At 47.2% G+C, this 26,837-nt stretch overlaps 1 protein-coding gene across 1 annotated transcript in view; it reads left to right on the top strand.

Moving 5' to 3' along the window:
* Positions 1-26,837, top strand: part of MAN2A2 (mannosidase alpha class 2A member 2) — a 421,122-nt gene that overhangs the window by 34,789 nt on the left and 359,496 nt on the right. Inside the window, exon 3 of the mRNA XM_068108861.2 lies at positions 25,801-25,945. Within this exon, the coding sequence (XP_067964962.2) occupies positions 25,801-25,945 (145 nt within the window). The remainder of the gene's footprint in view (positions 1-25,800; positions 25,946-26,837) is intronic.

Raw genomic sequence — 26,837 nt, 5'->3', positions numbered from 1 at the left:
ATGGAATGTCCCTTCTTTTATATTGTTTGGCATTTTCTACAAACGATGGAATGTCCCTTCTTTTATATTGTTACAGACGTGGCTTGGATGTTATTTACCGAGCGGTTTTATGGTATGACCACGTCTGCACAAGTTACCCGATTGTGCCCGAATGTTGACTAATCGCGCTACGCTGGCTCAATAGGAAAGAGAAGACACCCGGCTGGGTTATAATGACACAATACGACACCAGGGGTTCAGTTCTCAAGACCTCCGGAGGAGGTTATATTCGTGCGGAAGGTCAGATTACAGGGACGAGAGGTACATCATAGGAAGACAGGCACTTAGACACAACCTTATATTAACCCCGGACAGACGACAGACACACGGGACAAAATGCTGACTCACACGGGGGTTGATGAAAAGGAAAGGCAGGTCGCGATGGCTCAAGGTGCACTCTTGGCTCAAGGCAGAATCGACCCGGTCCGGTCCAGAGATGCGGGAGGTTTCACAGCGCTCGGAGGGGACGTTCTTTCACAGGCGGGCCTTTCTCTCTCAGCGCTCGCAGGTGGCGTCTTTTCGTCTCAAGCTGGGGGCGCATCTCACGTCACATCCGGCGCGGGGCCACGTATATCCGGCGGGGAGTGACACGCCCTCGGCTCGTTAGCTCCGCCTCGTGGAATCGGCACGTTGCTTCTCATTGGGTGCGTGCGGGGGGGGTTACTGGCTCCGCCCCTGACGAGGAGCTGACAGCCAGCCCCTTCGGGGTAACCCCGTGGAGCGCATGGTCTGGAGCTAATCGAGCCGGTGTGAGGACGCATCCTCCCCCGCTCCGCCGCCATCTCCTCTGTTGTTGTTGTAATTGTTGTTGTAGTTGTTGTTATTGTTGTTGTTTGGGGAAGAAGATGGGAGGAGGTATGGGAAAGGTCCTAAACTCACTACTGATGCCATATAATCACATTCTGGTGCAACGAAGAGTCATAATTAATGGAGACGAGGCCTTAACTGACATAGAATAAGAATAACTAGGAAGATGTCCGAAAGTTGTCTACGTGTGGTGCGGTGGACCTGGGCACGACATTTAATGGGGGAATAAGGGGAAGGTCGGCTCTACTGATTGTTATTTACATGCAATGGGACTAGGGAATGGGGGATCGGGGAAAGTTGGGGAGTATTGGAGAAAATAGGGGAATATTTACAAGCGGATATGGAGGCCAAATTCCATATTCGCAACATTGCACCCTTCTCTACCCTCGGGGCGTCCCGACCCGATAAATTTTTACCTACTTTAGTGTGGCACGCAATGTAGTTCCCTCTACTATTAACTCTACCCTGAGTGCGACAGTTTTACAGATATTCACAAATGAGTAAATATGTCCCCCTGTGACGTTGCACCCTTCTCCTCACAGAAACACACCCACAGGATAACCGAATCCGGAAAGAATTCGCAAACTAAACATACAGCCGGTAGGGAGCATTATTTACAAGACTACGCTGCTATTTACACTACGATCCAGGACCTGTCTTTGGAGGAACACATGCAGATGTTATGCATAGAGAGAGCGCGCTTGCCAGCATCGATACACCAACCCACGAGTGCTCTGTGGCCGACGGCCTTTAATAACGTGCAGAGCACCCTTCCCGAGCATCAAAAGCACCACCCCACCACCAATCGGTGCAGTCACCATTGTTCATTGGAATAAAAATAAATTCGACAACCCCTAACCCTGCAGGTGTCTCTTGCTCTTCTTGTGGTGCACTTGGTGTTAATTAACAGTGGTTCACCTTTATGGCATAGGTGCCACGTTGACCCATAGGTCCTTCCACGGGTGGTGCTTGGCCGCAAAAGAGCTGCGGTCCATTGTGGGTGGCCACAAACATTGCGGTCCATATGGTGTACCGATCCAGGCAGCGAACAGCGAAAGTGCAGGCCCACAACTGCGTCGCCAGCACCTCTCTCTCCTCTCTCTCTACCCCAAAGCCAGATCCTCGGAGGTGGGAGACAACAGAAGAAACAAGTGAGTAAGGTGGTAAGGGCGCAAAAGTGCACGCAATACAAGATGATGCACACTGGGGGCACATGGGAACCAGGTGAGACAGGTACGTTCCTATCGTACGCCCCCCCCCACCAGGTAACCTACATGGCCCCTCCCTTACCCCTTACTGTATCCACAAAACACAACACTACCCATAAACATCTACTTTACAAATCGACAAACATCCCTACTGTCTTCCCCGTTCCTCCCATAAACCAAATTCGTCTTCTCTCCCTCCTAACCAATCAAATTTGCCATTTTCAACTCTCATCAAAATTTGCCATCTCCAACTCAACATCATAATTTGCCATCTCCAACTCATCATCAGTCCCTCCTAAGGAGGGAGAGATGGAATCACCCCAATGTCTCATCCACGTCGTGATGCGTCTCACCAACCCACACAGCAATTCATCTCCTGCAACAAACAAAGAAAACACAGGTGTGGAGTCATCATCATCACCACAGGTAAGTGGCTGCGTATGGTGCGACAGGTTCATCAATCCTAACTATTTCCTAAATGACTTTAACAACTTTACACTACCCGGGGTCTCTCTCCGGCCAAACCATTGGCCCTCTTACACTATGGGTTCTAAAAACCAATTCCCATTGGCCAAACTGTGGTGCTCTTCAATTTGGGGTCTCACTCCCCCGATTCATCTCCCGGTGCCCTCGCACAATTTCTGGGCTGCGGCGTGTACCTCTCCCAGTGGGTCTACCCACCTGCACACCTCCACCACTGCAGTTGCCTCCGAGCTTACCTGCTCCTTGCCCTTACCTAACTACCTGGGGAAGGCCCTCTGGCACTCTCCCCACTCGGTGCCCTCTCTGGCACTGGGCTACCCGGGTCCATCCTCCGGATCCTCGGGCCCCACTCACAACTACCGGCTCCCAGAGCCCACCTGCGGCCTCACCTGGCCGACATCCTCACAGTGGTGGAGTGCCCAACCAACTACACACACTAACAGGCTACACGCCCAGCCATTTCCACAACACTAATGCACCCATTCACAACACCATTCTGCAACCGCACCACAAATGCCAATATCCAACCACAATTTACCTGCACCCTCTACCTAACACTTACACTACCCGCCCCGGGTACTCGTGAAAGGGGTCCACTCTTCCCCCATCCACACCTTCGCACCATGCACACCACTCCGTACCACTTACTCCAACTCTCTCCACACACCTGTACCTGCACACCTGTGCTCTCACACCTGGTGCCACCTGCACCCTTCTCTCCCCAAGCGCATTCGCGCTGATCCACACACTCACTACTCATACACTGCTCCACACACCTGTCCAGTTGCACACCTGTGCAATCACACCTGTTCAATTCTCACAAACACGGCATCATCTCAGCTAACTACTCCCTTCTGAAACTTGCGCTTCCCAGTCGTCCCTTTAAACTATTGCGCTCCCTCGTCATTATCATCCATACTAATCTACCTGCGTCCCCACTACAGGTATCAGTCACTAACTAAACTTAACGTTACCTAATGTCATCTTCGCTAGATCCCTACACACCATATCCTAACCCACCCGGGCTAGTTTTCACTGCCATACACCCCATAAGCTATTGCTCCTTTGCCCCCCCATGGGAAGGATGGTGGATTTGCCATCCCACCACATCGGGGGTCTCTCACTACCAATTTTGCACATCAAATTTCAACAAATCAAAAATTTGGCCAATCACTGCCCATCATCTGCCAATCACTACTGCCAATCCCTTGCCAATCATCAAATTTTGCTTTTCTCTAATTTTGGGTCCAAAACACTAACCTCATCACCCAGTCTACTCACTAATACCTCTCGGTGCGCCAATCCCTGTCCAAAGCCCGGCTGCGTAAAGCCAAGCAATGGATGCTGGTTGTTTTGTGCCAGCGGGTGGATGCGTCCGGCACTCGGTGCAGGGACGGGGGCTTACCCGGGCCGAGATCCCACGCATCACCTCGGCGTGGAGCCATCCAATGTCCCGATCTCGACCTGCCGGCACGTCTCAACAAAAAGTGGTCGCCATGACGACCCTTTCTATCGGGCTGCCAGCTCCGCCTAGTGGAGCACGGACGCGGCCGTTCAAAGCGAGGCCCAGCACGCACCGAGGGCCCGATTCGGCTATAAGTCGTTCTAAACTCTATCCCGTCTAACGTCGATGCTTCACCTGCATGCTTACATCCCGCAGCCCGTTCCTTGCTCACACATCCAGCCGTTTCCATGCCCCTCGTACCGTTCCTTACACACCCAGGTACACCCATTCCACTCACCGCCTTGGTCACACACCTGACCACCGAACACTTTGGCACACACTCGTTGGTAGCACACCTCACCAATACACCTCTTCGCGCCCCCTCCTCGGTCACCTCCTCTGTGACAATCACAGGTGTGCTCTCATTCGCACACCCAACCACGTGCCTCACCACCAACTCCAGCGTGCATTCCCACTCACGCTCTACCATTCCAGGTGTGCATCCTTCCATCCCAGGTGTACATCCTCGCTCACCTGTCACAACTAACTCACGCTCCATGTCACTCTCACTACTTCCACCTCCATTCCTGACAGCGCACTCACCCTTACTCTTGACAGCGCACTCTTTCCCCATGCACCTGTCCGTCACACACCTTTCTCGCGCACACTCTCCCGTTACACCCTCTGTAACACTCACCACAGGTGGACACTCTTCCTTTCTTCTGACAGCGCACTCTTTCCCCATGCACCTGTCCGTCACACACCTTTCTCGCGCACACTCTCCAGTTACACCCTCTGTAACACTCACCACAGGTGGACACTCTTCCTTACTTCTGACAGCGCACTCTTTCCTCATGCACCTGTCCGTCACACACCTTTCTCGCGCACACTCTTGCGCACACTCTCCCGTCACACCCTCTGTAACACTCACCACCCCGCGCTTCCACGTGCTCCCTCGCACACGCGCTACGACCGACTCACTCTCGCCAGCACACTCACTCCTTGGCACGCACTTTTTCCTCACACACCCCAGAGTCGGACTTTCTCGCACACCTCCTCTTTCGCACACCAGACCTGTCGCACACTTCACCAACGGCCTCTCACGAACACCCGGGTCTATCTCGACCCCCAAGCCTCTTAAATCACCTGGCGCATCATACGCACGACCATATTGGTCACCACTTACACCGGGTCCTCTTCCTCTTCGCTTCTCCTCCATCACCTGCGAATCCCTCATCCGGTTAATGAGCACATCATCACGATCCAAACACAGACTTTGGACCAATTCTTTTATCTCCTCTTTTATCTCTTTCTTATCCCCTCTCCGTCGCTTCTTAATTTCGCTCATCCCTTCTTCCACTTCTTCTAATTTGTGCTTCACCTCTTTTATTCCCCGGTACGTCTCCTCAAGCTCATCCTCTAAGGCTACCTTGACCGTTTCCAGGTGCGTCCTCACCTGCCGGTCCTTCGTCTCCATTACCTCTATCACTTCGTCCAACCTCGTTGTCAGTCCCTCACGTACCATCTGACATTCCCTCTTCGTCGCTACCAAGTCATCTTTTAGTTCTTTCTGTGTCGCCTTTAAACCTCCTAATACCGCAGTGTTCCTCTTTACCTGGTCCGTTAGTTCTTTTTGTCCCTCTGTTAGCTGCTCCACCTCCTGCGTCAGGTCTTCTATGCCCCCTTGTAACTTTACAGTCCCCTTTCTCACCTCCTTTTCCATGTGCTCCTCACAGTGCCTCACCTCCTCGCGCACTCCTCCGACCTCCTCACTCACTCCTCTTCTGATCTCCTCTCCCATCACTTGCATCTCCTGCCCAGATGCCACCCTCATCTGCTCCATTTCCTCCCTGTGAGCATCCAGTTTGGTTTCTACCCCCATTCTGACCCCCTCTATCTGCTGCTCCATTTGTTTAACTTCCCTTTCCGCTTGGTCCCTCATGTCCCTCAATTTGCCTTCCATACTGTTTTCTAACCCCTCTAACCCATTTTTCACTCCCTCTATTTGATTCTCTTGAGCGGCCATTCTGTTTTCTACCCCCGTTAACCCATGTTTCACTCCCTCTATCTGATTCTCTTGAGCGGCCATTCTGTTTTCTACCCCCGTTAACCCATGTTTCACTCCCTCTATCTGATTCTCTTGAGCGGCCATTCTGTTTTCTACCCCCGTTAACCCATTCTTTACTTCTTTTATCCCGTTGTCTAACCCCTCAAATTTCTTTTCTAATCCCTCACCGGTACCCCTCATTTGGCCCTCCAATCGCTCACCCTGAGCATCCATCCGGTTCCCCATTACCCCCATTTGGCCCTCTAATCGCTCACCCTGAGCCCTCATTCCCACAATTTGGTCTCCCATTCGTTCCATAAGGGCCCTCATTTGCAACATAAAAAGGTTCGGATCCACCAGGGGCGCTGCCACGGTCGCGGGCGCGGTGATCAGCGAGGCGCCATTTTGCGCGCCCGCTTCTTCGTGCGTGACGGCGCTATTTTGCGAACCTGCCGCCCTCACTGCTTCGCTCTCCTCCTGTCCCTCATTTTGGTCCTGGATCGACCCTACCTCACTCTCCCCTACCGGACCCCAGCCGTCTTGATCCGCCATAGCGCGACTTTCAAAATTCGGTTTTTATTTTTTTATTTTCGTAAAACAAATTGAAATTTCGCCGTTATAATTTCGCGCGGGAAACGCGCTCCGAATCGATTCGGTCGAGCGCCGTACGCGCTCCGGCTCGATTTTCCCTCCCAAAATTTGGGCCTAACTAATTTAGTCCCGGGTTCGAATTCCACTCCTCGACACCAATTGTTACAGACGTGGCTTGGATGTTATTTACCGAGCGGTTTTATGGTATGACCACGTCTGCACAAGTTACCCGATTGTGCCCGAATGTTGACTAATCGCGCTACGCTGGCTCAATAGGAAAGAGAAGACACCCGGCTGGGTTATAATGACACAATACGACACCAGGGGTTCAGTTCTCAAGACCTCCGGAGGAGGTTATATTCGTGCGGAAGGTCAGATTACAGGGACGAGAGGTACATCATAGGAAGACAGGCACTTAGACACAACCTTATATTAACCCCGGACAGACGACAGACACACGGGACAAAATGCTGACTCACACGGGGGTTGATGAAAAGGAAAGGCAGGTCGCGATGGCTCAAGGTGCACTCTTGGCTCAAGGCAGAATCGACCCGGTCCGGTCCAGAGATGCGGGAGGTTTCACAGCGCTCGGAGGGGACGTTCTTTCACAGGCGGGCCTTTCTCTCTCAGCGCTCGCAGGTGGCGTCTTTTCGTCTCAAGCTGGGGGCGCATCTCACGTCACATCCGGCGCGGGGCCACGTATATCCGGCGGGGAGTGACACGCCCTCGGCTCGTTAGCTCCGCCTCGTGGAATCGGCACGTTGCTTCTCATTGGGTGCGTGCGGGGGGGGGTTACTGGCTCCGCCCCTGACGAGGAGCTGACAGCCAGCCCCTTCGGGGTAACCCCGTGGAGCGCATGGTCTGGAGCTAATCGAGCCGGTGTGAGGACGCATCCTCCCCCGCTCCGCCGCCATCTCCTCTGTTGTTGTTGTAATTGTTGTTGTAGTTGTTGTTATTGTTGTTGTTTGGGGAAGAAGATGGGAGGAGGTATGGGAAAGGTCCTAAACTCACTACTGATGCCATATAATCACATTCTGGTGCAACGAAGAGTCATAATTAATGGAGACGAGGCCTTAACTGACATAGAATAAGAATAACTAGGAAGATGTCCGAAAGTTGTCTACGTGTGGTGCGGTGGACCTGGGCACGACATTTAATGGGGGAATAAGGGGAAGGTCGGCTCTACTGATTGTTATTTACATGCAATGGGACTAGGGAATGGGGGATCGGGGAAAGTTGGGGAGTATTGGAGAAAATAGGGGAATATTTACAAGCGGATATGGAGGCCAAATTCCATATTCGCAACAATATTGTTGGGCATTTTCTACAAACGATGGAATGTCCCTTCTTTTATATTGTTTGGCATTTTCTACAAACGATGGAATGTCCCTTCTTTTATATTGTTTGGCAATTTCTACAAACGATGGAATGTCCCTTCTTTTATATTGTTTGGCATTTTCTACAAACTATGGAATGTCCCTTCTTTTATATTGTTTGGCATTTTCTACAAACGATGGAATGTCCCTTCTTTTATATTGTTTGGCATTTTCTACAAACGATGGAATGTCCCTTCTTTTATATTGTTTGGCATTTTCTACAAACTATGGAATGTCCCTTCTTTTATATTGTTTGGCAATTTCTACAAACGATGGAATGTCCCTTCTTTTATATTGTTTGGCATTTTCTGCAAACTATGGAATGTCCCTTCTTTTATGTTGTTTGGCATTTTTGACAAACTATGGAGTGTCCCTTATTTTATATTGTTATGAATTTGGTAGAGCAACATCTAGAGCTAGGTAGATCTGAATAGGTAGGTATTCGGCTGTCGTGACAGGGACTCTACATGTAATAAGTTCTTGATGTTTAGGCGTTTGTCGGGGGAAGATGTATGATTGTGGATCTACCTGGAGGTTCGAGTGTTAAATAGTGAGGGATTAAAGGTAACGCCCCTGTGAGTTTCACCTAGTAGTCAAACCTTTGTCCATTATGGCACTGCAAACCACATAAACATTAGTTAGGTCCTTAGCGCAACATTAAATAATTCCTTTCCCTGACAATGACTTCGGAACAAATGGACAGGAAACCAGGCCAAAAACACCGCCACAATTGGCCGCCACCGTTTACACCTCCAAGGCCTACAAACCTCGCCTGGCACGTGTTATAACACAAGGACCGCGGGGTCGGGGACGGGAGAGTGGAGCGATGCCGCAGAGGGCGTGACCTGGGCGAGCCGGCGAGTTGGGAGGCTATTATTGGCTGAGGAGTGCGCGAATGGACAAAAACGGCGAGAGATAGATTGGACGGTCGGACGCCATTTTAGGGAGAGTTCGTTGGAGTTGGCAGTTGGCACTGAACAGTTGGACTTGGCTGCCAGCACTCCCGAAGAGAGTCGAGTCGAGTCAAGTGGAGTTCGTTTGCTTTGTGCAGCCCTGCGTTGGACCGTTGGAGCAAAGGAGCTCGTGGTGTGGGTGGGCCGTTGAACCGACGAGGCCTGGTGGCGCTTGGAGGCGGACGGAGAGGGCCGCGGGGCCGTGGAACTTGGAGTGAGGCGTGCCGCGGGACGAAAGGAGCCGGGTGTTGGACGGCGGTCACCAAGACGACAAGGACGAGATAAGGCCGTACCCGCGAATACACTTTGCATAAAACTAAAAGACGTGTTATTTTCGTATTCACCTCCCTCGTATCGTGTTTGATATCTGTTGTGTGTGGGATCCCAATTTAGGCTTATTCGAGTTATTAGTACTAGGACGTGCCCGTACGTGCGTGCAAAAAAGCATGCGTGCAAACAACAACAACAACAAAAAACTTTGAAACCACGTGGCAGTAACGACCACAGAACCCCCCCTCTATTTACATGAAATGGTTTGGTCCATTCGCAACGACCACAGAACCCCCCCCTCTATTTACATGAAATGGTTTGGTTCATTCGCAAAGCCAAAGCGAACGGCGAACGGCTAAATCGCCATAGCTCGGTAACTACTTCTCCGATTAATTTCAAACCTTGAAAAGGCACATCCTCGGGTCCCCAGCAATATACCTGGCAAGTTTCAAGTATATCGGACCGGTAGTTGTCGAGAAACAGCGGTCACAGACAAACACACACACACACACAGACACACACACACACAGAGATTACTGGAATTATAGATAGATTACCGGCGCGGCTTTTTAACTGTCTTTACTTATAAATAATAAATCCTTATATTATTTTCTGTATATATCTGAACGCAGTTTTCCTGGGTGTTTCATTTTAATAGATAGGGCTGCGGAGCTTGCTGTGTCTGCCCTTCCGCGCGTTTAACTTTGTGTTGAGTTTGAATCCGCCATTGAGTTTTCGCCTCGGGAGTGTAAAGTCTCGCAATCGGCCATCCGTAACTGTGGTGTTAATCACGGTTGCGTAACAAGTGGTGTCAGGAGTGTAGGATTCGAACCCGTTGGACAAATTTTTTTGTCCGCGGCGAGACATCGACACGGTCGGGCGTACATTGCGCCCGACGTTCGAACTCAAAATTTTTATAGGCGAGGCGGAGAAATTTAGTAATCAATTGGGCATACGGAGCGCGATATCGCGTCTTCGTCAAATTTAAATTGTGTTTTTGGAATTGAAATAAATACGCGCGCGGGGAACGACATTCCGAAAAGCGGATGTCGGAGGTCGACGAAATGGAGGTGCGTAGCGAGGCCTCCGTCAGCATTGGGAGTGAGCCGGAAATAGGGGAATTTGATGTAGAGGTGAGCCTTGGAACCTCCCTCGTCCCGAGCACCAACTTATCCCCCTCCCCCACCGGGGAGTCGGGAGCAGTAGGAACGGCCCCGACAACCGACCAGATGTTGGGTCAATTGCTTCGAAAAATGGAAGGGATGGAAAATAACATTAAAAAAATATGGGAGACATGAACGCACAGGGTGAGCGAAACCTTGCAGAAATTCGGGGAATAAATGATAAAATTGAAGGAATGGAAAGAAAAATGGAGTCCCAGGGGAAGGAATGTAGGGAAGGAATGAAGGGAATGAGTGATCGATTGGAGGAACAAATTGAAGGGATGGAAAATAAAATGGAGTCGCAGGGGAAGGAATGGAGGGAAGGACTGAAGGACATGAGTGACCAAATTAATGGATTGAAAGGGGAAATGAATGCTCAGAACGAGCAATTGGAGAACAAAATTAATGCCCAAACAAAAAACATGGAGGGGCAAATGGGTAGATTAGAGGAGGGTTTGAAAGAACAGATCAAAGGGATGGACAGCAAAATTGAGGAATTGGAGGATAAAGTAGAAACTAGAGGGGGGGAGATGGAAAAAGCCATAGGGGTGGCAAGTGAATCGATACGGACAGAATTAATGTCAAAAATAGAGGAGGGCGTGACCCAGGCTGTCCGAAGGGGGGAAGCGTTGGAGGGTCGAATTGATAAAGCAAATGGGGACCTGGAAGGCTATCGGGGCCGGGTGGATGCCAGAATGCTACAGCAGAGTGAGGAATGGGGACTGCTCAACCGACAGGGGGGCAAATTGGCCGAGGAGGTGAGGGGGTTGGAAACCCGCATAAAAGAGCAGGAGCAAGGGTTAATTGAGAAAGGCCTGTGGGGGCCACTAATGGATAATGAAAGGGTGAGTGATTTTATGCAGGAGCGACTGGAGATCTGGGACAATACCATCAAGAAGGAGGTTGGCCGGGTTCAAGAGAGCCTGAAGGAAGAGGTGAGTAGGTCGGTTAAACATCTTCAGGACCAGATTAAGGTGACCCAGGAGACCCTCACCACGAGCCACATTTGGACACCAGAGGCTCCGAAACGGAATACCCAGTTGGGGGGGGGGTGTTTTGGCCCCGGACTGGATTTGGACAGAGAGGAATCGGGGAATAGAGTCTCTGGAAAAACAATCCCCCTCGTACATTTTGACGGATCAGGGAGCCTCGAGGCTTTCCTGACACAATTTGAGTGCGTGTCTCAGCTCAATGGTTGGGGAGAGCGGGAGCGCATGGGGAATCTGGTCGCGACACTGCGGGGGTCAGCCGCCGACGTGTTAAACGTAGTCCCAGAGGGAATATTGACCAGCAAGGCCATTTGTGAGGCCTTGAATAACAGGTACGGGACAGGCGCAAGGTGTGACCTGGTCAGGGCACAGCTGCTGCATCGCAGGCAAAAGCCTAATGAGACGTTGCAGGAGCTGGCCCAGGATATATACCAATCTGTGAGGATAGCATACAGGGACCTACCAGCACAGGCGTGGGACAAGCTGGCGATAGAAAAATTTATGGCGGCTCTCCCTGATCCTGAGGTCCGGACGTTGGTGGAGTTACAGGACCCACCCACGGTGCACCGGGCAGCGGAATGCGCGGCGAGACTGACCTTTTTGAGAAGGTCGAACCGTGCATCGGAGAGGGCACCTGTGATGGTACGGCAGGCCGAGGTGCGGGATCAGGAAAAGCCAGAGGATGACATCGGGCGAATGTTAAGGGGAATCAGCCGCCAGCTGACAAATTTGATGGGGGGACAATTTGCAGGGAGCGAGTCACGACAGGGTGGTCCAGGTTGGCCATCGGGACGGCCTGATTTTTATCGGGCTGGGCCGGGAGAAAGGGGGGCTCCGCCTGGCTACCAGAGGGGTCCGTTCTTGGGGACTTGTTTTAGATGTGGGAGAAGAGGGCACAGTCAGAGGAATTGTCGGCAACCATATGGGCCCCCACCTCCTGACAGGCTTCGCAGTCCAGAAAGGAGGGGGCCCCCAGTAGGTCCACAGGTGCCAGACAGAGGACCACCACCTCCGCCTGGGCCAATAGCGGTAGAGTGTGCGGGAAACTAGAACGAGTCGAGCATACGGGGCCATGCTCGGCTGGCAAGTGTGTGGAGAAGCGCCCTCCTTTGGTGGAAGTAGTGAATTGCGGACAAATTGGCACAGGTAATCTAAGGGTTAGATGCAAAATTGAGGGAGAATTTTGTGAGGCTGTGGTGGACACTGGAGCCAGTGACACCATTATCAATCCGGGTGTGCTAGACCAGAGTGTTGGAGGCTGGGACAAAATTGATAGGGTAGAAGGACACAGCCTTCAACTGGCTACGGGGGCAACGGCACCAATATTGGGACGCGGAGTGGTGAGGATGGAGTTGGGTGGCCTGGAGGTCAGCGTGGTTGTGTGGGTGGCGGGGGTGTGCGATCAGTGTCTGTTGGGACTGAGTTTCCTGGTGGAACATGACTGCCAATTAGACCTTGGGCGTGGTCATATGTGGTTGGGCACCGAGAGGCTGCAGTTAATGGGACTGGGGGATGACGAGGAGGTGCAGGGGACGTGGCTGGAGGTGCCGCGCACTGTGACCGTGCCTCCCAGGTCCGAGAGAGTCGTGATGGCAGAGTTAGCAGCAGGTGCTCAACCCATTGGCCAGCTGGGGCTAGTGGAGTCGTGGTCCTCGCAGGGGACGGAGGAATTAATGGTGGGTCGCAGCCTCGTAGACACCCGTGGGCCTATGCTGGCAGTCAGGCTGCTCAACTTGTCCGACAGCCCCCGCACTATAAGGGGCGGAGCCATCGTAGCCAAATGCAGTAGTGTAGTAGAGGTCACCGGAGGAGTTGGATCCACATGCTTGCCAGTACAGCCGGAAGGAGGGCAAAATTTGGGGAAATGTGATTGGTCAGAGGGAGTGCGGGACATGATGACACGCTCTGAAGAGGGCCTAACATCGGAGCAGGTAGAGACGTTGCACAATTTGGTTGGTAAGAACTTGGGTGTTTTTTCTCTCTCCCCCGAGGATGTTGGACGCACGAGTCTCGTCAGGCACAAAATTAGTACTGGCGAGGCTCGGCCTGTTCGCCAACCGCCGAGGCGGCTCCCTTTCGCTAAGAAAGAGGAGGCAGAGGAACAGGTGAGCAAAATGGAAAGAGCCGGATTTATCGAGCCCTCGGTGAGTCCTTGGGTGTCACCCATTGTGCTGGTGAAGAAGAAGGATGGGACCACTCGGTTCTGTGTGGACTACCGCCAGCTCAATCATGTGACACTCAAGGACTCGTATCCCCTGCCAAGGATCGATGACACCCTCGATGCCGTTTCAGGCTCAACATGGTTCTCCACGTTGGATTTAAAGAGTGGTTATTGGCAGGTGGAAATGGATAAAGAGGCGAGGGAGAAAACGGCGTTCACCACAGGAAAGGGTCTCTGGCAGTTTGTCGTCATGCCCTTTGGATTGTGCAATGCCCCTGCCACGTTTGAGCGTCTGATGGAACGTGTTTTAATTGGCTTACCGTGGCAGACTTGCCTCGTCTATTTGGATGATGTATTGGTCCACGCTCCCACATTTGAACAGGCTGTCGAAAATTTGTCAGACGTATTTGGGAGATTAAGGGGTGCCGGGTTGAAATTAAATCCGAGCAAGTGTGAAATTTTCAGGAGGGAAGTGACTTACCTGGGTCACGTGATCAGTGAGAGCGGCGTGGCCACTGACCCTGGAAAGGTAAAATCTGTAAAAGAGTGGCCCGCCCCTAAAAATGTAAGGGAGGTCCGAGGATTTTTGGGCCTCTGCTCTTACTACAGGAGATTTGTGGCAAATTTCGCGGAAATTGCAAGACCTTTGCACAAATTGACAGAGAAAGGAGCCAAATTTGTATGGTCAGAGAGCTGCATCGAGGCATTCAGTCACTTAAAACAACGTCTGGTGGAGGCCCCAGTTTTGGCATACCCGACAGAGGATGGCAATTACGTCCTGGACACAGATGCGAGCCAGGAGGGATTGGGAGCTGTGTTGTCACAAATGCAACAGGGAGTCGAGAGGGCTATTGCGTATTACAGTCGGGCACTTTCGAGGCCCGAACGAAATTATTGCGTTACCCGCAAAGAACTATTGGCCTTGCTGTCTGCAGTTGGACACTTTCACCCTTACCTTTATGGGAGGGAGTTTGTGATCCGAGTGGATCATGCCTCCTTGCAATGGCTCCTTCGGTTCAAAGAGCCGGAGGGACAAATTGCAAGGTGGCTTGAGAGGCTGCAGCAGTATAATTTCACTGTGCAACATCGGCCTGGCAAAGCACATGCCAATGCAGACGCTCTCTCTCGGCGCCCCTGTTGGGAGGCACAGTGTAAATTTTGTGATAGACAAGAAGCCAAGGATCCAATTGGGCAGGGCCAAATTGATGCATGCCTATATGCAGCAAAAGTGACCAGGCGAACTTTGCCACAACCCCCACAGGAATTGGGCGATGTGAATTGGCAAGAGAGTCAAAGGGAGGATCCTGTTTTGGGGCCCCTTTTTCATTGGCTAGAGGAGGACAAAAGACCCTCTTGGGAGGAGATTGCTCCACACGGAGCCCAGGTAAAGGCCTATTGGGCACAGTGGCAGATGTTGGGGTTGAAAGAGGGCTATTTGTTCAGAAAGTGGGTGACACCAATGGGTGATGTAGCTTCCTGGTTGATAATTGTACCCAACAAATTGAAGGAAGTGGTTATGGGGCACGTGCATGGGACTAGGACAATGGGGCATTTGGGCGTGGCCAAGACTTTGTCCAAATTACAGCAGAGGTTCTACTGGGTGAATTCGGGCAGAGACATTCAAAATTGGGTGAGATCCTGCGACCTCTGCCGCGGTAAGAAGGGACCCCCACGTGCGCGCAAGGCCCCGCTCCAGGTGTACAATGTCGGGGCACCGCTCGAGCGGGTGGCAGTAGATGTGGTGGGGCCCCTGCCAGCCACCCGCCGAGGGAATCGGTACATTATGGTGGCAATGGATTACTTCACCAAGTGGCCAGAGGCCTACCCATTGCCCAACCAGGAAGCCCGGCTGGTAGCTCAAGTTCTAGTTGAGGGATTCTTCTCCCGATTTGGCATCCCAAGGGAGCTACACACTGACCAGGGCCGGAACTTTGAATCTGCCCTCCTGCGGTCGGTGTGCGAGCTCCTCCAAATTCATAAGACCCGGGCGACTCCCCTTAGGCCTCAATCGGATGGGATGGTAGAGAGGTTCAACCGGACACTGTTGACACAATTGGCCCTCTTTACATCTGAAAACCAACAGGATTGGGACGAGCACCTTCCCTTTATATTGATGGCATACCGGACCGCCCAGCATGCGACCACTTGGTGCACCCCCGCCTTGTTGATGTTCGGTAGGGAGATGCGAGTCCCCACAGATTTGTTGATGGGACCGTCACCAGGGGAACCGGGTGAGCCAACTGTGGAGAGCTATGCAACCAATTTGAAAGCGAGCATGGAAAAGGCTCATGAGTTTGCGAGGAAGCAAATTGGCTTGGCTTCTTCGCAGATGAAAACGCGGTATGACGCTCGGGCTCACACACCTCGTTTCCTTCCTGGAGACCTTGTTTGGCTCTACTGGCCCCGGAGAAGGAAGGGGGTGTGCCCAAAACTCACTTCACCTTGGAAGGGCCCTGGGGTGGTGCTTCGGCAGGTGACTGATGTGGTGTTCAAAATTCAGATGGGCCCGCATACCCTTCCACAGATAGTTCACGGGGATAGATTGAGCTCCTACATGGGTCGGGAGGCTCCGGAGTGGATTGGAAGGGTGAGGGGGAAATTAGGTGTGGTGGATGACACTCTTGAACCTGACCAACCTGCAACTACCTGCACTTGAGGTGAGTGTTTTGAGGAGTACTGTCCCAGGCTTCAGGACTTGCTTTGGAAATTGGGGACATGTAAATTGGAGTTGGGAGGCGGGTGAGAGTGATGACATGGCCGGTGAGGGGATGGAATGGGAGCCACAGTGTCTTGTGGGTGGCGTATGTTTTTGTATTGTGGTTAGGTGTTTTGATGTGGTCGTGAGAGTGGAACCTGGAGAGTGAGTGATGATTATTGGAGATAATGAGGGGCGATACTTGTGCTTTTGGAAATGTGCTTTTGGAAATGTGTGATGGTTTAAATGTGAACTGGGGGATTTCACATGTGGCAGGCCATGGCAAGCCTTGTAACACCTTTTACACCAAGAATTGTACTGAATTGTGCTGAGTTGTGTGGAGAATTGAATGGCAGCGGGGGAGGAAGTGTGTTTTGGGGTCTTGTGGGTGGGGAAGGTGTGTGTGTCCGCAGGTACAGAGCAAGCTCTGAGGAGCGATGCCTGCGGGCCCCCCTCTGCGGCAATTACCCCTGGCAGCCGGTGGTAACTGGAAATTGGAGCTCGTCGGTGGAGGGTCTGGTTGGGCGCCGCGGGGTGAGGAAGTCTCCCGGTGACCCGTGTTGCTGCGCGAAAGCAGGAGGCAAAGGAGCCTGGTGTGTGTGGAGACCCTCACCGGCTAGGTAACGGCGGAAAGGGGCTGTTGGGCTGTCACGGGGCCAAGAGGTAAAAGGGGGGGGGGGGCAATGAACTTGTAAGTCGGTTGACTTGTTTTTGGGACTGCGGGCACCACAGCCTGATGCGCCCCCACCATCTTTTTGTGCGGTACCTCCCCGCTGCCTAGTTGAGGAATGCACACACACGTGAATGACATCAATGCCATGGTCCTGCAGGGGGTGTATTGAAATAAGTGCTTTGTTGATTTTTGAAATGCCTTGATGACCTATGGAATGAGAATGAGTGGTTAAGGGGTCTGTGTTGCATGAATGTGGGCGAAATCCACCGAGCCGTGTCACTCACCTGTAACATCTGGACAGGGCCCATGGAAATTTAGGGGGATGCATTGGGGATGGCCCCGCAGGTAAGGTTGTGTCTTGTGGCATCCACCGGGGGACGCGGTCTGTAGACCGGGGTATGTACAAAGGTTAGAGTTTTGAGTTTTGGAAAGATGGTTAAGTTTTGTGGTTAAGTTAGTGTTGTGTGTTGTTTGTTTCCTCCCTCCACAGGAACAACGAAGAAAATGTACATACTTGCATGATGGTTAAGGGGTTCAGCATGTTAAGGAAGTGTAGGTAGGTAGTCCGACTCACTTCCCACAGCCCTTCCTGATTTATTTCATAGGTTAATTAAGTGTGTGACAGTAAGTGTTAAGGCTGGAATGGTAGCGCCTGCGGTGAACCTTGCAGGAGCTACGGTTCCAGGGGGGGGGGGGGCTGTGTTATGAATTTGGTAGAGCAACATCTAGAGCTAGGTAGATCTGAATAGGTAGGTATTCGGCTGTCGTGACAGGGACTCTACATGTAATAAGTTCTTGATGTTTAGGCGTTTGTCGGGGGAAGATGTATGATTGTGGATCTACCTGGAGGTTCGAGTGTTAAATAGTGAGGGATTAAAGGTAACGCCCCTGTGAGTTTCACCTAGTAGTCAAACCTTTGTCCATTATGGCACTGCAAACCACATAAACATTAGTTAGGTCCTTAGCGCAACATTAAATAATTCCTTTCCCTGACAATGACTTCGGAACAAATGGACAGGAAACCAGGCCAAAAACACCGCCACAATTGGCCGCCACCGTTTACACCTCCAAGGCCTACAAACCTCGCCTGGCACGTGTTATAACACAAGGACCGCGGGGTCGGGGACGGGAGAGTGGAGCGATGCCGCAGAGGGCGTGACCTGGGCGAGCCGGCGAGTTGGGAGGCTATTATTGGCTGAGGAGTGCGCGAATGGACAAAAACGGCGAGAGATAGATTGGACGGTCGGACGCCATTTTAGGGAGAGTTCGTTGGAGTTGGCAGTTGGCACTGAACAGTTGGACTTGGCTGCCAGCACTCCCGAAGAGAGTCGAGTCGAGTCAAGTGGAGTTCGTTTGCTTTGTGCAGCCCTGCGTTGGACCGTTGGAGCAAAGGAGCTCGTGGTGTGGGTGGGCCGTTGAACCGACGAGGCCTGGTGGCGCTTGGAGGCGGACGGAGAGGGCCGCGGGGCCGTGGAACTTGGAGTGAGGCGTGCCGCGGGACGAAAGGAGCCGGGTGTTGGACGGCGGTCACCAAGACGACAAGGACGAGATAAGGCCGTACCTGCGAATACACTTTGCATAAAACTAAAAGACGTGTTATTTTCGTATTCACCTCCCTCGTATCGTGTTTGATATCTGTTGTGTGTGGGATCCCAATTTAGGCTTATTCGAGTTATTAGTATTACCGGCGCGGCTTTTTCACTGTCTTTACTTATAAATAATAAATCCTTATATTATTTTCTGTATATATCTGAACGCAGTTTTCCTGGGTGTTTCATTTTAATAGATAGGGCTGCGGAGCTTGCTGTGTCTGCCCTTCCGCGCGTTTAACTTTGTGTTGAGTTTGAATCCGCCATTGAGTTTTCGCCTCGGGAGTGTAAAGTCTCGCAATCGGCCATCCGTAACTGTGGTGTTAATCACGGTTGCGTAACAATATTGTTTGGCATTTTCTACAAGCTATGGAATGTCCCTTCTTTTACATTGTTTGGCATTTTCTACAAACTATGGAATGTCCCTTCTTTTATATTGTTTTGGCATTTTTGACAAACTATGGAATGCCCCTTGTTTTATATTGTTTGGCATTTTCTACAAGCTATGGAATGTCCCTTCTTTTATATTGTTTGGCATTTTTGACAAACTATGGAATGCCCCTTGTTTTATATTGTTTGGCATGTTCTACAAGCTATGGAATGCCCCTTCTTTTATATTGTTTGGCATTTTCTACAAGCTATGGAATGTCCGTTATTTTATATTGTTTGGCATTTTCTACAAGCTATGGAATGTCCCTTCTTTTATATTGTTTGGCATTTTCTACAAGCTATGGCATGTCCATTCTCTTCTATTGTTTGGCATTTTCTACAAGCCATGGAATGTCCCTTCTTTTATATTGTTTGGCATTTTCTACAAGCCATGGAATGTCCCTTCTTTTATATTGTTTGGCATTTTCTACAAGGTATGGAATGTCCCTTCTCTTCTATTGTTTGGCATTTTCTACAAGCTATGGAATGTCCCTTCTCTTCTATTGTTTGGCATTTTCTACAAGCTATGGAATGTCCCTTCTTTTATATTGTTTGGCATTTTCTACAAGCTATGGAATGTCCCTTCTCTTCTATTGTTTGGCATTTTCTACAAGCTATGGAATGCCCCTTCTTTTATATTGTTTGGCATTTTCTACAAGCTATGGAATGTCCCTTCTTTTATATTGTTTGGCATTTTCTACAAGCTATGGAATGCCCCTTCTTTTATATTGTTTGGCATTTTCTACAAGCTATGGAATGTCCCTTCTTTTATATTGTTTGGCATTTTCTACAAGCCATGGAATGTCCCTTCTTTTATATTGTTTGGCATTTTCTACAAGCTATGGAATGTCCATTCTCTTCTATTGTTTGGCATTTTCTACAAGCCATGGAATGTCCCTTCTTTTATATTGTTTGGCATTTTCTACAAGCCATGGAATGTCCCTTCTTTTATATTGTTTGGCATTTTCTACAAGCTATGGAATGTCCCTTCTTTTATATTGTTTGGTATTTTCTACAAGCTATGGAATGTCCCTTCTTTTATATTGTTTGGCATTTTCTACAAGCCATGGAATGTCCCTTCTTTTATATTGTTAGGCATTTTCTACAAGCCATGGAATGTCCCTTCTTTTATATTGTTTGGCATTTTCTACAAACGATGGAATGTCCCTTCTTTTATATTGTTTGGCATTTTCTACAAACTATGGAATGTCCCTTCTTTTATATTGTTTGGCATTTTCTACAAACGATGGAATGTCCCTTCTTTTATATTGTTTGGCATTTTCTACAAACGATGGAATGTCCCTTCTTTTATATTGTTTGGCATTTTCTACAAGCCATGGAATGTCCCTTCTTTTATAGTGTTTGGCATTTTCTCCAAACTATGGAATGTCCCTTCTTTTATATTGTTTGGCATTTTCTACAAACTATGGAATGTCCCTTCTTTTATATTGTTTGGCATTTTCTACAAACGATGGAATGTCCCTTCTTTTATATTGTTTGGCATTTTCTACAAACTATGGAATGTCCCTTCTTTTATATTGTTTGGCAATTTCTACAAACGATGGAATGTCCCTTCTTTTATATTGTTTGGCATTTTCTACAAACTATGGAATGTCCCTTCTTTTATATTGTTTGGCATTTTCTACAAACTATGGAATGTCCCTTCTCTTCTATTGTTTGGCATTTTCTACAAACTATGGAATGTCCCTTCTTTTATATTGTTGGGCATTTTCTACAAACGATGGAATGTCCCTTCTTTTATATTGTTTGGCATTTTCTACAAACGATGGAATGTCCCTTCTTTTATATTGTTTGGCATTTTCTACAAACGATGGAATGTCCCTTCTTTTATATTGTTTGGCATTTTCTACAAACGATGGAATGTCCCTTCTTTTATATTGTTGGGCATTTTCTACAAACGATGGAATGTCCCTTCTTTTATATTGTTTGGCATTTTCTACAAACGATGGAATGTCCCTTCTTTTATATTGTTTGGCAATTTCTACAAACGATGGAATGTCCCTTCTTTTATATTGTTTGGCATTTTCTACAAACTATGGAATGTCCCTTCTTTTATATTGTTTGGCATTTTCTACAAACGATGGAATGTCCCTTCTTTTATATTGTTTGGCATTTTCTACAAACGATGGAATGTCCCTTCTTTTATATTGTTTGGCATTTTCTACAAACGATGGAATGTCCCTTCTTTTATATTGTTTGGCAATTTCTACAAATGATGGAATGTCCCTTCTTTTATATTGTTTGGCATTTTCTACAAACTATGGAATGTCCCTTCTTTTATGTTGTTTGGCATTTTTGACAAACTATGGAATGTCCCTTATTTTATATTGTTTGGCATTTTCTACAAGCTATGGAATGTCCCTTCTTTTATATTGTTTGGCATTTTCTACAAACTATGGAATGTCCCTTCTTTTATATTGTTTGGCATTTTCTACAAACTATGGAATGTCCCTTCTTTTATATTGTTTGGCATTTTTGACAAACTATGGAATGCCCCTTGTTTTATATTGTTTGGCATTTTCTACAAGCCATGGAATGTCCCTTCTTTTATATTGTTTGGCATTTTCTACAAGCCATGGAATGTCCCTTCTTTTATATTGTTTGGCATTTTCTACAAGCTATGGAATGTCCCTTCTTTTATATTGTTTGGCATTTTCTACAAGCCATGGAATGTCCCTTCTTTTATATTGTTAGGCATTTTCTACAAGCCATGCAATGTCCCTTCTTTTATATTGTTTGGCATTTTCTACAAACGATGGAATGTCCCTTCTTTTATATTGTTTGGCATTTTCTACAAACTATGGAATGTCCCTTCTTTTATATTGTTTGGCATTTTCTACAAACGATGGAATGTCCCTTCTTTTATATTGTTTGGCATTTTCTACAAACGATGGAATGTCCCTTCTTTTATATTGTTTGGCATTTTCTACAAGCCATGGAATGTCCCTTCTTTTATAGTGTTTGGCATTTTCTCCAAACTATGGAATGTCCCTTCTTTTATATTGTTTGGCATTTTCTACAAACTATGGAATGTCCCTTCTTTTATATTGTTTGGCATTTTCTACAAACGATGGAATGTCCTTTCTTTTATATTGTTTGGCATTTTCTACAAACTATGGAATGTCCCTTCTTTTATATTGTTTGGCAATTTCTACAAACGATGGAATGTCCCTTCTTTTATATTGTTTGGCATTTTCTACAAACTATGGAATGTCCCTTCTTTTATATTGTTTGGCATTTTCTACAAACTATGGAATGTCCCTTCTCTTCTATTGTTTGGCATTTTCTACAAACTATGGAATGTCCCTTCTTTTATATTGTTGGGCATTTTCTACAAACGATGGAATGTCCCTTCTTTTATATTGTTTGGCATTTTCTACAAACGATGGAATGTCCCTTCTTTTATATTGTTTGGCATTTTCTACAAACGATGGAATGTCCCTTCTTTTATATTGTTTGGCATTTTCTACAAACGATGGAATGTCCCTTCTTTTATATTGTTGGGCATTTTCTACAAACGATGGAATGTCCCTTCTTTTATATTGTTTGGCATTTTCTACAAACGATGGAATGTCCCTTCTTTTATATTGTTTGGCAATTTCTACAAACGATGGAATGTCCCTTCTTTTATATTGTTTGGCATTTTCTACAAACTATGGAATGTCCCTTCTTTTATATTGTTTGGCATTTTCTACAAACGATGGAATGTCCCTTCTTTTATATTGTTTGGCATTTTCTACAAACGATGGAATGTCCCTTCTTTTATATTGTTTGGCATTTTCTACAAACTATGGAATGTCCCTTCTTTTATATTGTTTGGCAATTTCTACAAACGATGGAATGTCCCTTCTTTTATATTGTTTGGCATTTTCCACAAACTATGGAATGTCCCTTCTTTTATGTTGTTTGGCATTTTTGACAAACTATGGAATGTCCCTTATTTTATATTGTTTGGCATTTTCTCCAAGCTATGGAATGTCCCTTCTTTTATATTGTTTGGCATTTTCTACAAACTATGGAATGTCCCTTCTTTTATATTGTTTGGCATTTTCTACAAACTATGGAATGTCCCTTCTTTTATATTGTTTGGCATTTTTGACAAACTATGGAATGCCCCTTGTTTTATATTGTTTGGCATTTTCTATAAGCTATGGAATGTGCCTTCTTTTATATTGTTTGGCATTTTTGACAAACTATGGAATGCCCCTTGTTTTATATTGTTTGGCATTTTCTACAAGCTATGGAATGTGCCTTCTTTTATATTGTTTGGCATTTTTGACAAACTATGGAATGTCCCTTCTTTTATATTGTTTGGCATTTTTGACAAACTATGGAATGCCCCTTGTTTTATATTGTTTGGCATTTTCTACAAGCTATGGAATGTCCCTTCTTTTATATTGTTTGGCATGTTCTACAAGCTATGGAATGTCCCTTCTTTTATATTGTTTGGCATGTTCTACAAACTATGGAATGTCCCTTCTTTTATATTGTTTGGCATTTTCTACAAACTATGGAATGTCCCTTCTTTTATATTGTTTGGCATTTTCTACAAGCCATGGAATGTCCCTTCTTTTATATTGTTTGGCATTTTCGACAAACTATGGAATGTTCCTTCTTTTATATTGTTTGGCATTTTCTACAAGCTATGGAATGTCCCTTCTTTTATATTGTTTGGCATTTTCTACAAACTATGGAATGTTCCTTCTTTTATATTGTTTGGCATTTTCTACAAGCCATGGAATGTCCCTTCTCTTCCATTGTTTGGCATTTTCTACAAGCTATGGAATGTCCCTTCTTTTATATTGTTTGGCATTTTCGACAAACTATGGAATGTTCCTTCTTTTATATTGTTTGGCATTTTCTACAAGCTATGGAATGTCCCTTCTTTTATATTGTTTGGCATTTTCTACAAGCCATGGAATGTCCCTTCTCTTCCATTGTTTGGCATTTTCTACAAGCTATGGAATGTCCCTTCTCTTCCATTGTTTGGCATTTTCTACAAGCTATGGAATGCCCCTTGTTTTATATTGTTTGGCATTTTCTACAAGCTATGGAATGCCCCTTGTTTTATATTGTTTGGCATTTTCTACAAGCTATGGAATGTCCCTTCTCTTCCATTGTTTGGCATTTTCTACAAGCTTCGGAATGTCCCTTCTTTTATATTGTTTGCCACATGGCACATACCATATGAAGTGGCATTTTCTGTACCCCCTGGCATTTATCCTAAGAATTATGATATGCAAAACCTGAGTTGCACAAACTTAAGATTGTCAAAATAACAAAATGGGTGGCTGTTAGTTATCGTTTTTCTCCACCTACTGGCACCTTAAAATTGTATATGCCATTTTCTACAGCAGTACAATTGGTGATGACTAAATGTACCTAACGCGAATTGAATGTCAGTAAAGTGAGTCACAGCCGAAGTCGATCGTTTATAGACTGGGCAGCACTGGCCGCAGCATATGATGTGCTGGCCCATAATGATTTGCATTGTTTTGCTGCCCATGATTCCTGTCCTGTTCATGTACATGTGCACAGGCACCAAGTACAAATGTAACGCCTTTGCTTGTATTTCGCCTTTGCCTAAACAAATTGAATGAATAATGTTTACACTTGGAAACAGGTAAGTAGAAGTACTAATCATGAAAAGTTATTTTTTAATGAGCGATTTATTTTCGAAATACCCATTGCAGCAAACATTTTGTTCATCGTGATGGTAGAATTTCCCAATTTTTTATTCCAATACAAATGTCAAATTAGTTATAAACATGCTTGAAATAGTGTATTGTCAAGAACACTTTTTGCCAGCATTTACAGAGTGATTATTTTTACGATTGATTTTCAGTACGGAAGTTCCCCTTACATGATGCCATTGCAGCTGAGACAGAGGAAGAGATGTTTAAGTTGAGATGAATGAAAATGTGATTGATGTGAAAAACGTCATCATGAAAGTTGACAAGATGAAAGAACTGGAAAACTCGTTGCGTAAAGAGAACCAAATACGTCATGGGAAGACACTGAAGACACGTCGAGAGAAGACACTGAGACGCAGTTTACAAAAAATAATTAAATTAAAATGGGGAATTATTTTGGCTCATGAAGGAAGACATTTGGAGATGCATTAATTACCGGGACAGAGAACTGTGGATGAAACAACATGGGGATGAAATCATCACAATGTTAAGCGTTCAGATGAGAACACCAAATAGTCCCCCAACCCCCATATTTGAATTTGGTTTAGCGGTTCTGTTTTTGGGTTCAACATAATGGTGCCATGATGTGCGTGTTAATGAAAATGATTTTGGTATTTTATGGGTGACATGAGACATCTCGTGAGGCTTTTGAATCAAATCTTTGCAAACCCTATCACAGGCTGGCAGGATGTCCTCGAGGTACGCACAACTTCTTACCTATCTAGCTTGGGTTTGAGTCCCGACCCGACTATAAACTATCATCCTGGTGTTCCACAGGCAGGGTGATTCGTCGATGTGTATCCCTCGGACAGATGTTAAAACGAGCGTTGCATCTGCCGGCTTTAGTTTGTGGATGTAAAGATCACACACTGTTCTTTGCAAAGAGTAGGTGAACCATTGCCAGCAACATGAACAAATTACAAATTTCTGCTCTAATCTACGGTGGAATGTGCAAAAAGAATCTAGATTACTTTGTTATTCAGTGTTATTCTTTATGATGACTTGTTTAACTTTGTGTTGTGCTTCAGTTCTTGTTCATAGTGAACTTCTAATTGAAGTGGTGGTTGCTAACAACAAACTGCCAGCTCAAAGGTGAAAAAGTCTCTGTTTTAATAGGTTTTCCTAACTTTTGGACACAAAAACTACAATGCATTGCAATTTCCCAACAGATGGCGGACATGTTCAATAAGCTGCCGTTTGATAATCCTGATGGTGGCGTCTGGAAGCAAGGTTTTGATATTCATTATAACAATGACGATTGGAACAAGCAGTTGCTGCAAATATTTGTTGTTCCTCACTCGCACAATGACCCTGGTAAGAGGTTCTGTTGGCAATCGATGATGTTAAATTTTATTTTTTCCTCTTTCAGCACCTGCTCATGTATTGTTTTTTTGAGGTCATCTCATCTCGATTCTCAACGAGATATTATTATAAAATGCATCGGGATGGCTGGATATTTGTCTGCCCATCCAAAGAATCGGCATGATCGGGGGATAAACCAATGATTCTGAAAGCTTTGGTTTCCACAGCATGAAGGCGAGCTAGGTGTGAGGCAGAAGCACCAGCACAGAGGGGAGAGCAGTATTCCATCAAGCTGCTGATGAAAGCTTTGTAGATGGTGAGGAGCTCAGAAGTGCCCAGAAAGGACTTTGCACGACGGAGGCTGCCCAGTCGGCGACTACCTTTGGAGGCCAGCTTGGAAATGTGGTTTTCCCAGGAAAGATCATGGCATATAGTGAGATCCAAAAGCTTGAGTGACAGAACTTCTTCAAGAGGATTGTTGAGAAAGTAGATGGGAGGGTTGTCCAGACAGTCTTTTCAGAGAGACAAAGTGAGAATGTGAGATTTGTCAGGATTGAAAGACATGTTCCACTTGTTTGATCAGTTTGTGATTTTATCCATGTATGCAGAGTTTTATCCAGGTCCAGGGTAGAGTGGCCTTGTCTGAATCCAAATTAATGATCAGAGATCATGCCATTGGAGAAGAGGAAGGATTTGATGTCCGAAGCGATGATCGATTCCATGACCTTGCTGATTATTGGGAGCAGGCTGATTGGTCTGGAGTTGCAAGGATCTGTTTTTGCACATTTTTGTGTAAAGCAGTAATGTTGGCTGACTGCCAAGCAGATGGCAGATGACCTTGAGCAAAAGAGAGGGTGAAGAGAACAGAGAGAGGGTGAGATAGAGCGGCAGAGCAGGATTTAGG

This window comes from Myxine glutinosa, chromosome 2 (assembly GCF_964187855.1).
Source record: "Myxine glutinosa chromosome 2, kmMyxGlut1.1, whole genome shotgun sequence".
Taxonomy (NCBI): domain Eukaryota; kingdom Metazoa; phylum Chordata; class Myxini; order Myxiniformes; family Myxinidae; genus Myxine; species Myxine glutinosa.
The sequence above is the reverse complement of the archived record's forward strand: the minus strand, read 5'-3'. Positions and strand labels throughout refer to the sequence as shown.